The 16,436-nt window shown below is 50.0% G+C and overlaps 1 protein-coding gene across 1 annotated transcript; it reads right to left on the bottom strand.

Annotated features, from left to right (window-relative positions):
* Nucleotides 1-12,754: 12,754 nt before the first annotated feature.
* Nucleotides 12,755-16,408, bottom strand: LOC121343320 (keratin, type II cytoskeletal 6B-like). Its single transcript, XM_041418332.1, has 9 exons — nucleotides 15,896-16,408; nucleotides 14,727-14,941; nucleotides 14,550-14,610; nucleotides 14,301-14,396; nucleotides 14,016-14,180; nucleotides 13,787-13,912; nucleotides 13,449-13,669; nucleotides 13,137-13,171; nucleotides 12,755-13,029 (listed from the first exon to the last, which is right to left on the bottom strand). Exons 1-9 carry the CDS (start codon nucleotides 16,406-16,408, stop codon nucleotides 12,755-12,757), a joined length of 1,707 nt encoding a protein of 568 aa, XP_041274266.1.
* Nucleotides 16,409-16,436: the final 28 nt, after the last annotated feature.

Genomic DNA, 16,436 nt, shown 5'->3' with positions numbered 1-16,436 from the left:
CTCCACCACCCAAGGTCCCGCAGTGAGCAGAAGAAGAACTGAAACTCCCATCCCCATATCCAGAGAAATATCGTCTCATGGCAGCACTTCCAGTTGGGAGAGCCGGTGGAAGAAGTGGTGAAACAGGAGGAGAAATGAGAATGAAGGATCCTCAGCTACTCTAGAGGAGAATGGAAGTTCTCCTTTATACGTTCTGGAGGAGCTCATCTCCATTCCGTAGTAATTAGCAGGTCTTTAATGTTGTTATTGGGTTTGGTTCATCAGGCAGCAATTAATGGCTGCCCAGAGAGGTCAGATAAACACCAACACCAGTGAGGCAGTTGTGAAATTCCCCAAATCCTGCCTGACTCATGAGCTTTGCTGACGGATCTCCTTATCTCATTAACCTCTATCCGTAATTACAGTTACCTCTGCTCATCCCCACAGCTCATGCTCTTCCATATTTCCCCACCTCTTTTGGTATTTCAAGGGGCACAAGACCTTGATGGTCCTTGGGGGTGTCTGACCTCCCTTCACTGCATCACCAGGAGTACCTGCTGCACCCTTTGCTTCACATTCCTGTTGTCTCTTTCCCAGAATATCCCAGGAGCAACTTCTGCTTCTCACAGGGAGGATCCACCCCCCTCCCCATCTCTGTGCCAGACTCCACCTTTCAAACATTCAGTGGCTATGGGCATATGGAAAAGCATTCGGGAGCCAAACCCCACTGCTGGCAGCACCACTTGGAGGCTCCAGCCTGGATTAATTTCTTGAAAAGTCACCAGATGTGGTTCCTCCAAAACCACCTCTGGAACCACATCCCCATGGGAGAACCTCCTCTTTGACCCTTACATGACTTTAGGAGGAGTTGGACTTCACCTGGCAGGATTGTCTTCCTCCCAAAGGAGCTGGATGAAGCCAGGCTGAGAATCCACCACATAGAGGTTCTGTGGTCAGGGCTGGGCAATCCTGGCTCCATTTGGAAAGTGCCTCATAAATTCCCTAAATTAAGGGTTTGTAGCTGGAGGTTATTAAAACAGCTGGAATATCTCAAGGTGGACAAGACTTTGGATGCTCAAAGAGACTTTTCTCACCTGGAAACGCAGTGTTTTCCAGGAAAACAGCTGAGAAACCCACTTTTCCCTATCAAAATCCCCTCCCTCACCTTACACCAGGAAAAGCCAACCCAGCACCTCAAATCTTCCTTCTGTGCTAATTTTGTAATTTTGTAATTAAATTTTACTCATTATCAACATTTCCTGATGAAATTCAACCAGATTTCCAGCTGATTTCCCCCTTTTTATAAACCTGCATAAAAATCTGACTTGGATTGAGAATTCTGCCTCCTGCAGGAATTAATTACGGTGAACATTAAAAAATGGTGCAATTACCAGTATTTTAAAAGCAGGGGAGAGGGGAGGGAATTCCCGAAGGAGACTGGAAAGGTTGGTGTGGGAATTCAGGACACCCACAGGGGTGCCCGGGGTGACATGGGCGCCTGTCAGGAAGCCAAAGATGCTTGGGAATTCAATCTTAACCCATGGAGCAAATTACCAACTTTGTATGAAGAATTAAAGGTCACAAAAGTTTAAGTAGCACAATAACAGTTGTCACAGGGTGAAAGGTGGGATTTTGAAGAATTTTACTATGGGGGTCTAGGGGGCAAGATGGAGGAATTTGGGCATTGTCCTGTCCTTCTTCCTTCTTCTTTCTAGCCTCCATCTTCTGGGTGATGTTAGTATATTTGGATTGGTTTAGAGTAGAAGCAGACTGTCTAACATAGGTGATAGGTATTGGAAAATAATTGTAAATAAAGTACACGTAGTTTTTAGTATAAAAAGACAACACCAGCCCAGGGCAGTGTGCCCTTGGCAGACCTGCAGACCAGACCTCTGTGGTTCAGGAAGGAAATGTTTTAGATAATAGATAATAAACAACCTTGTGAACACGGGCTGAAGAACTCCGACTCTTTCTTCGGCCGCCGGGCTGGGAAAAAAGGACTCTCAGGGTCATCCTGACCGCAGGAAACCCGAGAGGTTGGAGCCAGATGGGGTCTGACTCTTCTACCAGGTTGTGGGTTACAGAATGAGAGGAAATGGCCTCAAATTGTGACAGGTTTATGTTGGAAATTGGGGGAAATTCCTTACTGGAAAGGGTTGTCCAGCCCCGGCACAGCTGCCCAGGGCAGGGGTGGAGTCCTCATCCCTGGAAGTGTCCAAGAAATGTGTGGATGTGGCACTTGGGGACACAATCCATGGTGGCCTTGGCAGTGTCAAGGAAATCATTGGACTTGATGATCCCAACCTAAATGATTCTGTGATTCAGAAGGGCTGGTGCTGGCTCCAGTGTGATTCCCCTCTCCACCCCTCCTCTTCCCACTTTCCACGTGCCTCATTCCAGAGCTGCACTAGGCGACACTGCAGGTAATCCCTATGGATCATGGAAGGAACTGTTGTGACCCCAGAGAGTGAGCAGCCACAGCTCCCTGTGGGAGAGTGCCCACGCCAAAATCCTGCCCTGTGCAGCAGCTGAAGTGAACCAGCTGTGAGTTCTGAGCTTTCTGTAGCAGCTGGAGCCCAGAGCCGGAGTGAGGAGAGCAGCCATCCCACCCCACGTGCCGTAATCCAGAGTGTGGGCAGCTGTTGTGATCGGAGCTGACACTGGATCAGCCTTGGCAGCACATCGCAACCACACCTGGACCTGTCAAGCTGGCTCCAGAAACAGGGATGCATCCCAAGAGATGTCCACGCATCCTGAGGATGAAATGGGAGCTTCCTGTCATTCCCTCCACTTTCTGACACAGCTGGGAGAAAGGGATCACAGGTTCATCCATCATCCTTCCCAGGGAGATGGATTTTCACGGGACCAGGGTGTTACAACCACAGGGTCAACCTGGCTCTTTGTCTTGGGATTTAAGGATAAGTTTAAATTGCTTCCCAAAACCTGATCCATTAAAATTGCCTGCCTGGGCCACTTGTGCAGGTGTTGGAGCAGGGACTGAGGGCCCCTGTGTTGTTCTGGCCATCCTTAGCAGTCCCTGGGGCAGGTGGGGAAGTTCCTCCCACCTGGAAAAGCCTCTGAGACAGTGAGATGAGTGTGACTTTTTGTGGACAATGAGGGAACCAGTAGAGCACCAGGATGGACATGTTGGAAACATCCAGAAATTTAGAGACAGACCCAAACTGGAGATTACTGAGCACAACTGGGGCGGGAACCTGCCAAACTCCACCACCCTCATCCACCTCTGTCCACCTTCAACTCAAACCCTAAATGGGACTAATAAATCCCAGTTCTCAGGCTGGTGCTCAAGGAAACGCCTCAACATTCCCAAAGAATCATCTAAATCAGCCCAAAATAAGGTCATGGAATGGTCTGGGTTGGGAGGGACCTTAAGCCCATCCAGTTCCTGCCATGGGCAGGGACACCTTCCACTGTCCCAGGGAGCTCCCAGCCCTGTCCAACCTGGCCTTGGATACTTCCAGGAATGGAGCATCCCCTGGGAAATCCATTCCAGGGCCTCACCACCCTCTCTGGGAGGAATTTCTTCCCAATATTGCATCTATCCCTGCCCTCTGGAAGTGGGAAGTCATTCCCTCTTGTCTTTTCTCTCCAGGCTCTTGTCCCCAGTCCCTCTCCAGGTCTCCTGGAGCCCCTTTGGGCACTGGAAGGGGCTCCAGGGTCTCCCTTCCACCAGACCAGGTCACTCCAAGCCCCATCCAACCTGTTCATGAGCACCTCCAGAGATGAGGCAGCCATAAACTCTTCAGAAAATAGAAATAAAAAGAACTAAAAGAAAAGGGGAGAAAAAAGAACTATGGAAAACACAAAACCCAAAACTACTAAAATCCTGAGGGTGTCTGGGAAAACCAGATCCTAAATACAAATGAAGGATCTTGGCAAGCCCCACTGGCAGAACAGAGTGAATAAATAAGGACATCAATGCACTTCTGACTATTTAAGAAGTACTGCCAGAGTGATACAGTAGCACATGAAGAAATACAGTATTTAATTTAATAACTGTCCCAATGAAGGAGATAAATGAGCATGAGAGAGATCTTGATCTCCAGCTGCCAAAGTTCCTGCATAATTAGGGCCTTCAGTCACTTGGAACTGGGGCTGGGATGACACAGACACACTCATAAAGATGCCTCTAGCCCGCAGACTTTCCTTTTCTCCCCCCCTCCATCCCTGGAATAACCACAACCTCTCCCTGTGGTCAGCAAAGGCATCAAGGACTTGGAGAAGAAAAAAAAAAAAAAAAGGAGTGAAATTCCAAAAACCTCTTGTTTTTTGCAGAACAAGAGGTGAAACATTGGTACTCTCCAAAAGTTTGTCCTATTTTAAGCCTGAGGTTTCCCAGCTGCAAGAATATATATATTGTCCTAATGATACAGATAGTCCAAAGTGGATCCTACATTCATCATTTAGGGGACAGGGAGATCAGCAGGAGTTTCCCTCACACAGACCTAGAGCTGGGTGAGACTGGAAGTGGCTATTAAACCACAGGAAAAACTCCCTCTATCAGGGAATTTTTACAATTCTCAACTCTTTGTGGTAAATAGTGAAGTTTTCTGATGAGAAAACTGTAACTGGAGAGGGTCTGGGAAGGCTCTAAATGGGAGGGATTTTTTCTGTGCAGACAGGCAGAGCTCGGGTGGTTGGGAATGATTTTGGTGGGGGATGTCTTCTTTTGCCTTTGTTGAACAGCAATGTTTTATGAAAACGCTCTGTTGGATCCAGGGCAGGGAGTGCAGGGAGGGGAAGGAGCAGTGCTGGGTGCTCCAGACAGGGCAGGTGAGGAGGAACAGGACCCATCACTGGGCTACTCCATCAGGAGCTGCTCCAAAACACGAATGGAAGGAAGCAGCTGGGGGATCATGGAATTCCAGAGCAGCAGGAACGACTCTGCTACCACAGAGGAATTTTATTTGGAGGGGAAGGAGGACACGAGTAGATGAAGTGGAGGCCAGCATCTCTGGGACAGCATGGAATAACCTGGTAGAGGCTGGAATCGAGTCCACGATCCAATGAGAGCCAGGGAAGCAAAGATCAGTGTGGGAAGGGCTGGAAAGCCCTCAAAGAGCGGGAAGAGCTCCCCAGAGCCAGAAACATCCGTGCAGGGAACAGCCACAACCTTTCCCTGTGCTCAGCAAAGGCAGGAAGGGAAATGTCAAAAACATTATAATTTTTGCAGGAAAAAAAAGGTGAAATGCCCTGGTGAGAATTTCAGACTGGAATTTTGACTTTGGGAAGGCTAGAGGGAGCTTCCAGGTTGGATTCCACCCAGAGTGGGGAGGGAGGTCACCAGCTCCAGGGTCAGACAGTCCTGGAGTTGTCCCTGAGGGAGGCTCATTTAGGGACCAACAGCCCAAAACCTGACTTTAATTTGCGATCCTGTTAACAAGGGTCTGATGGCTCTTTTAATCTCTTTTAATAAATGGTTTGTGATTTGGGGTTGACAGGAAGGTAAGACAATAACGTCCTCAATAATACCTTTGATATTAAATCATCAATTCAGAAAATAACAACATAATTATTATATCAGTTTTATGATATCAGTTAATCTCCTTTTTCCCGGACAATAATGTGAAAGTTTATTAATTAAATTTAATATGATTTGTGAATACACTGAAGTCATTTTTCTATTGCTGTTATTATTAACAATAGTGGCGAGTGGATGAAGGACAAGCTCATTAATTTTTTTGCTTAATTCGCTAATGCCAAGTATCAGCCTCTGATCCCTGAGATCTCCAACAGGCTGAGCATGTCCCGGTGCCTCCACACACAGCTGATGCCCTCGGGCTGGGGCGGGAGGTGCTGGAACAAGGCAGAGATAGAATCTCCAAAGCGTTTCAGAAGGAGGAGGTGGAGGAGGAAAGTACAACCTGCAGAGAATAAAAAATATTAAAATAAGGAAAAAAAAAAAAAAAAGAGGAGGAGGAGGAAACTGGGTTGAACTCCAGGTTAAAAACACAGGGAGACATGAGATTTTTCTTCTATGTGCACATGTTTCTCAGCAGAAAAATGGTCAATGGAAATAGCAGTCATAATATAAATTTATTTTAATTTCTGTTAGAGCAGGACTTTGATGAGGATCTCCAGGTGACCCAACAATCAGAATGGCCTCTCCAGGCATTTTAAACCTCAGGATCCTCATCACTTAGTCCCCAAGGTAAAAACAGAGTCTGAGAGTGTTCAGCAGCTTCAAAAGCTGCTGTGTGAGTTGAGGATGATTTTAATCACATCCTGTCCCACAGGAAGTTGAAGCAGCTGGAGTTAATTCTGGCAGATGTTCCAAATCCGGTAAACAAGGTGATTATCGACCTCCCAGCAAAGTGGGTCCGGTGCTGCTCTCCCAGGGCAGCATCAGCAGCAGGAGGGTGACTACACCCAGCTCCACCTGGGCTGGACTCCAAGCTCATAATTAGCCCAATCAAGGTCAGACTTTGCGATCAATGGAGTAAATCCCTCTATGGATGGATCCGAATGGCCGCAGTTGCCTCTGCAGCAGCAGAAGGAGCAGGCACGGGACAACGAGGCAGGTGCACAAAAGGTAAAGCTGCACAAAAAGCATCAAAACCATGATGGTTCCAGAGGAAATCTCCTGCCTGGGGAGGGAAAGACCTGAGGGTGGGGTGGAGAAGGCCAGTTTAAGAGCTTCAACAGGTATAGAACCCTGGAATATCTAGAGTTTTGGAAGGGACAGACAGGGATCATCAAGTCCAACTCCTGGCCTTGATCAGGAGAATCCAAACAATTCCACCACGGGCCTGAGAGCATTGCTCAACACAGGGAGGATGTGGAGCTGCTGAAGTGAGTCCAGAGGAGACCATGAAGATGCTGCAAAGGCTGGAGCCCCTCTGGAGCCAGGCTGGGAGAGCTGGGGGTGTTCACCTGGAGAGGAGAAGGGAAAGGAGACCTTGGAGCCCCTTCCAGTCCCTAAAGGGACTCCAGGAGAGATGGAGAGGGACTTGGGACAAGGCCTGGAGTAGCAGAACAAGGGGAAATGGCTTCCCACTGACAGAGGGCAGGGTTAGGTGGGATGTTGGGAAGAAATTCCTCCCTGGGAGGGTGGGGAGGCCCTGGAATGGATTTCCCAGAGGATGCCCCATGGAAAACAATCCAGGTGAAGGGCTCAACTCCTTGGCCGCCAGCCCAACCTCTACTCCAGGGGGGTCACAAACACCTGCGGAGGCCCCCCCAAAAATGGAAGAAATTCAGCAAGTTTTGTGGGAGAGGAGGGAGGGAGGCGGCTCCAAGGTTCCCCAGGAGCAGCAGGAGATCCTTGTCCAAGGCTGACACAGAGAACAGTTCCCATTTTAGCTGATTCTTGCCCCAAATCAAATCCTGAATGGATCAGATTCAGCAGAGAACCCCCAGCCCTGAGAGACCCACCACAAACATGGGCACAACCCACCTCTTCTCCTGTCACCTTCCTCCTGATTGTCAGCTGGAGTCATGACCTGCAACCATGGGTTTGTACCCTACCCAAAATTCCTGTTTTAGCCTGACCCATAACTTATGGGAAAGTCAATTTGTCATTGACCTGGAGGACAGGGACAGGTTCTGGTGTCAGAGCAGCACCTGGAGGTCACTGGCAAGTTCAGTTTCCAGAGCAGGATGGAGGACAGTAACAGATTCAGGTATGTCAGTAGATCTGGAGGACAATGACAGGTTCAATTGTTTCACAGCAGCACCTGGGGGACAGTGACAGGTTCAGGTGTGTGAGAGGGGTCTGGAGGTCACTGTCAGGTTCAGGTGTGTCACAGCAGCACCTGGAGGTCACCAGCAGATTCAGCTGTGTCAGAGAACTTTCCCTTGCACGGGCTCCAAACCTTCCAGTGACATTTTGTGACATTTTGTGGCTGTGTCCACCCCTGCCCCCGACCAGCTGAGTCCCCAGGCCACGGGAGAGGTAGAATTGATTCAACCCATGCTCCAACAGAATCGGCCAGATAAAGTGGGCTGTCTCCAAGGACAGAACTAGGGAGTGTGGAAGGAGGATGAAGCTCAGGAAGCACCACCATCCCAATGGGTGGGAGGAGGAAGAGGAGGAATGGTCTCTGTCAGCAGCAGGTGCGGGTGATGCCGCTGCCGTAGTTGTGCAAATCCGGCTCTACCTGTCCCAGCTGGAGCTGAGGCAGCCCTGGATGGAACAGGGCCGGGAGGGAGCGGGAGGCACCACATTCCCAGGCAGCTCATCCAGGTCATGGGGCTGGGTGGCAGCAGCTGTTTTGTTCAGAGGAGCAGGGTCAGCATCCAGCAGGGCCTAAGTCCAGCAGGAAAAGTGCTCAGATATCAGCTCAACCTGGCCAAGCAAAGCTGGGGTGTATATTAATTAGATGAAGGGCCCAAATTTTTCTGCACAGCCATAGATGATGCTCTGGGACACAGACTCCTCTGGATCCTGGCACAAGTCACACCTGGAGCCTGGCAGTGGATTCACTCACAAGGAACCCAAGGCAGGGTCCAAAGAGCAAGAAAAGAGGTGATGGAGTATTCAGGATTAAACATCAGGAGCCTAGCGTGGAATGCAAAGGGAAGAGCTCCCCTTAGCTAAATTTCTTTGAAAGTTGCACAGCTTTAGGTACCTTTGTTAACGTGTTTGCCCACAGGAGTTTTAAAACTCCTCCCAAGCCAGATACTGTGTAGCTGTCGCTGCTTCCATGAGCTGCTGATTTAGGTCTCTCTTGAGGTGGTCAGAGGGTTTTCTAGGGCACATTTGAGCTGGTTTTTAGACCAGTCGAGTTGGAGGTGACAGAACTGGGGGTGTTGCTGTTTGAAGAGCAGAGAGGGGACCAAAGGATGCTGATCCCCAATTTTCACCTCCTTTATCCTCTCTACTCCTTAATTCCTTCCCCTGAAAGTCCCATCCTCAAGATCCCTAAGGACTCCAGCTGCTCAGGAGAAGTGTGCCAGGTAAACCCCAGTCTGGAGGATGCAGAGGGTGGTCTCCTCCCAGGTAACAAAACAGTGCTTTTCACAAAAGCAAATATTTCCTGCTCCCCAGCTGTCCGCCTGCAAGCCCAAATTGGGGTGAGTCTCCTCCATGTTTGCACAATGACCCACCCAGGGGAAAAAAAACCATCGTGGCTCTCGAGGCCCTCCCAACATAAATGCGATTAGTAACAATTAAAAACTCATTACAGCCCTAATTACAGCCAATAAAATGCCACTTGGGTTAACTTCCTAAGGAGCTCATAAAACATGGCATCAATTAATTTTCTTCCCATGTTCTAATGCAGAAGATCCTGCACAGCCCATGCCCTGACCCCAGAGAAGCAATGACTTTTCCCTACCCTCCAACCCCAGCCTGGCTGCACCCTCCTTTCAGGGAGTTCTGGAGAGAGAGGTCTCCCCCAAGCCTCATTTCTCCAAGCTGAGCCTCCCCAGCTCCCTCAGCTGCTCCTCAGGAGCTCTCCAGACCCTTCTCCTTGTGCTCCAACCCTTCCCCCGCTCTGTTCCCATCTCTGGACATGCTCCAGCCCCTCAGAGTATTTTGTAGCATCCCTGGATGGGTCCAGCAGCTCTCACAGTGCCCCACAGAGCAGACAAAGGGGATCCCAACCTCTTCATCCCAGTGCGATGCACTAGAGCAATTTCCTTCAACTTCCTTTTTCATGAGTGCAGCAGATGGGAATGATAAACCCCAGAACCTCTTGGCTCCTCTCCACGAAAAACTCAGGGAACTCAGAAAAATCCTGTGGCTTTTGGCAGGATGACATCAGCAACTTTGGCTTCCTGGGCTTCAACAGGCTGGAGATCTCTGTCCTCTGCTACCTTCCCAAGGGTGTCCCCAGGACATTCCTGGGCTTTGAACCACCTGGGTCCATACCTATCCCTGGACTCTTCCCTGGGATCAGGAAGAAGGAGACTCTTCCCTGGGATAAGGAAGAGGGCCATGACTTTTTGGTCTTTCCCATCCCAACCTATGAATTTTATAATCAGAAATGTTATTTTTGACTCAAGCAGGAGGATAAGACGCATTGCAGCCTGGTGAAAACATCATTCAGAAGTCAGGAGGGTGAACTGGAAGGAAATTTGGAGGTAAATAATAAAAACAGCAGAAAATTAACACTGGTTCAAATGAAAACAATAATTTCTTCCTTATTTTGCTCATTTAGATGACAAGGACTTGACAATATTGATCTCCATTTCCATATTTTATCTGTGCCAGAGAGATAGAGTCATGGGATGGCTGAAGTAGGAAAGTACCTTAAATCCCATCTGGTCCCACCCCACATAGCACACACACTGCAGAGAAGTCAGGGCTGATTCACCTCTCACTCCTCCCAGAGCTACAGAAGAATCCAGTCAAGCGTTAATCAAATTAATTTGGTTGCAGTGGGATGTAATTTGGAGAGGGCTAATGACTAAGCTGGCTGGGCAACCTGGAGTTCTGATGGCAGGTTCTGGGCTCTGGCTTATTTCTTCACACTGCTGGGTTTTTTTTTTTCCCTTTGTGAGTAATTTGTGTGCACTCAAGTGTTGTCAGACCTTCCCACCACTCACAGATGAGGAGCTGGTGTAAGAGCCCAGCCAGGCAGGCAGAGGGTGCTGCTCATCCTTGTGCCAACCCCGGGGAGGAATCATCCTGCTCCAGCTGCCAGGATCCATCCTGCCAGGATTCATCCTGCCAGGAGTCATCCCAGCTCCAGCTCCCCACTGGAGACTCCTCCATGTCAGGAGTTGGAATGAGATGATCACAGAATGTGGGAAGGGATCCTAAAGCACACACAGTTCCACCCCCTGCCATGGGCTGTTGCAGCGTGGCAGGGTGGTAGAAATGCTGCAACCTTCTTTGAGGTGTCTCCTTCAGAAGCTGCTGAGAGAAAGGCCACAAGAGCAGCCATTTCCAGTCCATGCACACACACACACACTCCACAGACAGCTCAGCAGAGGAAAGACAAGAAGGGCCTTTGTATGATGTATTCCAGAGAAGGTTTATTGCATCCACTATGCCAGAGGGATCAGAGATGAAGACAAAACCATGTGGGGTGCACGACTAGAGCGTGGGGTCAGTGATCGATGATCTGAGGGCACAGGGGCAGGCAAAGGGCAGGGCCAAGGGCAGCAACCTGTAGGGGGGATGAGGGATGAATAATTGGGGTGGGCAGGGTCAACTGGCCAATGGGGGAGGCAATCTAATGTAGATTGGCAGTAGGGCTGCAGAGCACCATGGGCTAAGTCCTCTCTTTCAGCCTAGGTGGGAAAAACTCTGTGATGTATTCTTCCAAGGCAAGGCCCTGGGGATTTCCCTGAGGGGGAGGGTTCAGGGGATTCCGCGATGGGCAGGGACACCTTCCATTAGACAAGGTTGCTCCAAGCTCCCGCCCACCTCCAGCCAGCCCAAACCCTGAATGGGAATAATGAATCCTGGTTCTTGGGGTGGTGCTCAAGGACACACCTTGACATTCCCACAAGATCATCTAAATCAGCTCAAAATAGGATCATGGAAGCGTTTGGGTTGGACAGGATCTTAAAGCTCATGCTGTTCCACCCTCCGCTATGGGCAGGAACACCTTCCACCATCTCAGATTGCTCCAAGCCACATCGAGTCTGGCCTTGGACACTTCCAGGGATGGGGCAATCTCAAGGAAGTCCATTTCAGTGCCTCATCACTCTCACAGGGCGGAGCTCCTTCCCAAGATCCCATTTAACTCTCCTCTTTTCCAGTTTGAAGCTCTCACCTCTTGTCCAATCACTCCCTTTCCGAGTCCATCTCCAGCTCTCCTGGGGCCCCTTGGAAGGGGCTCAAAGGTCTCCTTTCCCTTCTCTGCAGGTGAGCACACCCAGCTCTCCCAGCCTGGCTCCAGAGGGGCTCCAGCCCTGAGCAGCTCCGTGGCCTCCTCTGGGCTCTCTCCAGCAGCTCCTCATCCCCTCTGTGCGGGACCCCGGGGCTGGAGCACCTCTGCAGATGGGGCCTCACCTGAACAGAGCAGAACAGCCCCTCCCCTGCTGCTCATGTTTAAGGCTCAGCCCAGGCTCGGGGGTCTCTGGGCTGGGGCAGGTCCAGCTCTCACCCACCAGCACCCCCAAGTCCTTCTCTCAGGCCTGTTCTCAATTCTTTCTCTGTTCAGTTTGTATTTGTCCTGTGATCACCTAGGGCAAACCCGTGTTTCTTCTCTGCTGAGGAGCATCAAGTGATGAGACAACACAAAAATATCTTCATCTCTCTGCATTTTATTGGTACTGAAGGACCCTGGGGCCAGGGCACTGGCAGGAAGCAGCTGATTCACACGACAGAGGGGGGCAACAGGGCCACACATTCCAGGCAGGAAGGAGAGGTGGGAAAAGGATCCGTAAAACATTAAAGCTGCCAAATTACTCCACCTGGGGAAGGTGGACAACTCCAGAGACCTGTTTCTCACTCCTGAATCTGACTATGGGACATAATCTCCTTCCTTCTGTTCATGTGGGCTCCTGACACAGCTGGAGCAGGATGAGGGGGACCCATGAGGGGTGCGGGGGAAACACAAGCCTTAAAAAGTGACAGGAAAGAGCAGTTTTCCACAGGCTCCTCCTCAGCTGGTGCAGCAGTGCTGGGGAGCTCTGCAGTGCTGGGGACCCACGAGGAAGATGTTCCACCCCAGTGGGGCTCAGTGAGAGCCAGGCTGGGCCAGAGGGATGTGTCTTGATTTCAATCTCACTTTGGGGAGATTTCCCCTAGAAACAGTTTCTTTCCTCCTGAATACCGAAGGGGATGGAAGGGGCTGCGCTGCTGGTGGGAGGAAGAGGAAGGTGCTGCTTTCCCTGGGAGGACAAACATGAGAGCTCAGTATTTGACCCCAGAGGATTTGACTGTCGTGGTGGTGACGCATCTCCGCACGGAGGAGGAGCCCCCCCCGGCCATGAAGCTGCCGCCTGCAGTGCTGCACATCCTCCCACTCCCAGAGGAGAAACCTCCACTGAGGATCCCTCCTCCCACACCACAGCTGCCACCAATGATGTTCCCACCAACAACCGTGCACACTCCTCCTCCACTCAGGCCATTGCTGGCTCCAAAGCTGCCAGATCTGCCTCCGCACACGGTGCTTCTTCCCACCACAGCTGGAAGAGAGGGAGAGGCTCATTGAACACCAGGCAACATCCTGGGAATCTTTACAAAACCAAGGATAAAGGTAATTCAGCAGAGAAAACAATGTAGAGATACTTACAGACATTCACGTTGGAGGGGTTCTCTAAGCAGAGCCTGTATAGGGACAGGAACACCAGTTGTAAATCTATATACAGTCAGAAGCAAAACTCTTTCCCAAATATTCCATTTATACAGTGTTTCATATAAGATCAATCAAGCCCCCTGAGAAGTATTCTCCGTTGGGACCATGTTTCAGTTTCGGCTTCAAAATTTGGAGGAAAAAAGGAAAGTAGTCAAATTTTAATGTTCATGTTTTGTGAGGAATGATTAAAGATTCATCTCACCCAAGGAGGAACAGAACCCTGGCCTAGCCCATGGTGGAAGGTCTCACCTGTTCTCCTCCCCCTCCAGCAGCTTCCTGTACATGGCAATCTCAACGTCCAGTGCGATCTTGATGTTCAGCAGCTCCTGGTACTCCTTCAGCAGGCGAGCCAGCTCCTCCTTGTCCTTGCTCAGGGCACATTCCAGCTCTTCCAGCTTCCTCCTGGCATCCTTGGTGGCCATCTCCCCCCTCTCCTCAGCCTCAGCAATAGCTGACTGCAGATGATGGTTCTGTGGAGAAGAAAGTAAATTTCCTAATTCCTTCTGCCCACCCTCTACTAGAGCATCCTCAGGGCACAAACTGGAGGGAAAACAGAAAGGACCCATGAAACACTGGCCAACTCCCACCTGCTTCTTCACATTCTCGATCTCTGTCCGCAGCCTCTGGACATTCCTGGACAGCTCCTGGATCTCAATCTTGGTGTTGCGGAGGCTGTCCCCGTGCCGGCCGGCAGTGCTCTGGAGCTCTTCGTACTGAAGACATGGGGACAAACACACCCATCAGGAACACAACTGACCAAAAGCTCAGGTGGTTCAAACAGCAGGGACTGTCCCAGGAGTCTCGAGCTCAACTTACCCGGCTCTGGTACCAGGCCTCAGCCTCAGCCCGGCTGCTCTGGGCAATCTGCTCGTACTGGCGCCGAACCTCCTCGATGATGCTGTCCAGGTCCAGGTGCCGGTTGTTGTCCATGGACACCACCACGGACAGGTCCCGGCTGATTGTCTGCATCTGAGACAGCTCCTGCAACCAAGACATGAGTCAGAGGCATCATCTCAAGCCTAAATCCACCCAGACACCCCGTCCAACCTCAATGTTTGGCGTCCTCATTGCAACACCAGTCCCCCAGGAGAGAGCTCTTACCTCCTCGTAGATGCACCTCAGGAAGTTGATTTCATCTGTCAGAGCTCCCACCTTGGCTTCCAGCTCAACTTTGGTCATGTAGGCACAGTCCACATCCTAAAGAAAAGATCTCAGAATTGAACCATGGCTTCCTTTCATCGCACAATGGCTCTTTCTGTTGGGACCTGCCCATCTTGGAGCTAAGTCCTTCCCATGTCTTCACCTCCTGTCCCCCCTCACCCTGTCCCTGCTGATGTCTTCCAGACTCACCTTCTTCAGCACCACAAACTCATTCTCAGCAGCCGTGCGACGGTTGATCTCCTCCTCGTACCTGTGGCAGGGGCAGGACAAGGTGACACTCTGAGACCCCTGGTCATTCCACCCGCGGGGTCTCCGCATCAGCTCCACTCTCCCAGCTTTTCCCTCCCTGTCTGTCCCCACACTCACTTGGTTTTGAACTCCTCCACGTACTGCCTCATGTTCTGCAGCTCTGATTCCAGCTGGCTCCTCTGCCCCAGCAGAGACTCCAGCCTCCTCCGAAGGTTCTGGATGTAATTCTCAAAGATCACATCCAGGTTCTTCCTCGGCCCTGATGGCCCTTGCTGCTGGAGCAGCTCCCACTTGGTGGAGAGCACCTTGTTCTGCTGCTCCAGGAATCGGACCTACAGCCACAAAGGGTGTGTAAGACATTCACCAGAGAGACATCCTGCTGCTCAAACCTCCTGGGAGCTTTGAAAGACCATGGGAATCATTCCCCAAAACCCTTCCCATTGCTTCCAAGGAGAAATTTCCTCCCTTTTTGCTCTTTTTTTTCCCCATTATCCTTAGATTCCTCTTTCCTCTTCCTATATCTCTGGGTTGGTTTTTTTTTTTTTGTTTTTGTTTTTTTTTGTTTGGTTGTTTTTTGGTTTTTTTGTTTTTTTTTTTTTGTTTGTTTTTTGGTTTTTTTGGTTTTTTTTTTTTTGTTTTTTTTTTTGTTTTTGTGGCAGGTAGCTATTGACATGCTTCCATTCCAATCTTTCAAATTATTTCCAATACCAGTTGGGATTTTTTTACATTAGTTTTCAGGAGCATCAGATCCTTTTTGACCTACCAGTGAATGAAATCCTATTGGTCTCTATGTTCAAGAACATTCCTCTTATCAGACACAAAAATTATTCCATATATACATCATATATTTAAAAGACATGGACACACTTATAACCAACATTCCCAGTTCGGATAATTTAAAGGGAGCTCATCTGCACTTAAACTGAAAGAAGAAATGGTTGGGAATCTATTTAATTTCATTCCTAGATTTTAAGTTCCTTGAGAAAAAATTATCCCAGAGAAAGGACAGATTTAAGACAGACTTTGGTCACTGAGTAAATCCCCATCTCTTTCACCTGTCTGCACTGGAGTGAAAACCAGTGTCCATCCACCAAACCAGGAGAAAGTTGTTCAGTTTCTCTGTGGATGCTAAATTTTGACACTTCCTCATGAGGAAACCAGATGGAACCCAATGGAAACAATCACAGCCCAACACTGAGCTGAGAAGGATGATATTTCCTTCTCCAGAGCACAAGGAATTTCTGCAGTTTTCCCATTCCCAAGGAAATCCAGCTCCAACCTCTCACCTTGTCAATGAAGGAGGCAAACTGGTTGTTCAGAGTCTTGATCTGCTCCTTCTCCTGGCACTTCACTTGCTGGATCTGAGGGTCAATGTCAACGTGGACTGGCCGCAGGAGGGTTGGGTCCACCTGCACCGGTTGGATGCCTCCAGGGAACCCGGGGCCACCTCTGATGGGGCCACCAAAGCCGCCCATTCCTCCACCAATGACACCTCCTCCAATGCCACCAAATCCTCCTGGAAATCCTCCACCAAAGCCACCAATTCTACATCCGTAGCCACTGCCATAACAGCTGCCCATGGAAATCCTTGTGCTGCCTCCCAGGTTGTGGAGGCTTCGGCTGCTGAATCCTCCACAGCGTCCACTGCCACCTCCAATCCCCCTGGATGTGGAGAACGAGCTGTAGCTGATCCTGCTCCGGCCACCACCGCCTCCAAAGCCACCACCAACAGCAGAGCAGGAGCTGAATCCCCTTTTGCTCCCAATTCCGAAGCTCCTGCAGACAGACTGACGAGACATGGCTGGTTCTCCTCAAAGAGCCAAAACT

This window comes from Onychostruthus taczanowskii, unplaced genomic scaffold (assembly GCF_017590055.1).
Source record: "Onychostruthus taczanowskii isolate IOZ18803 unplaced genomic scaffold, ASM1759005v1 scaffold107, whole genome shotgun sequence".
NCBI lineage: Eukaryota > Metazoa > Chordata > Aves > Passeriformes > Passeridae > Onychostruthus > Onychostruthus taczanowskii.
Note: the sequence above shows the minus strand (reverse complement) of the source record. Positions and strands in the feature narration are given on the sequence as shown.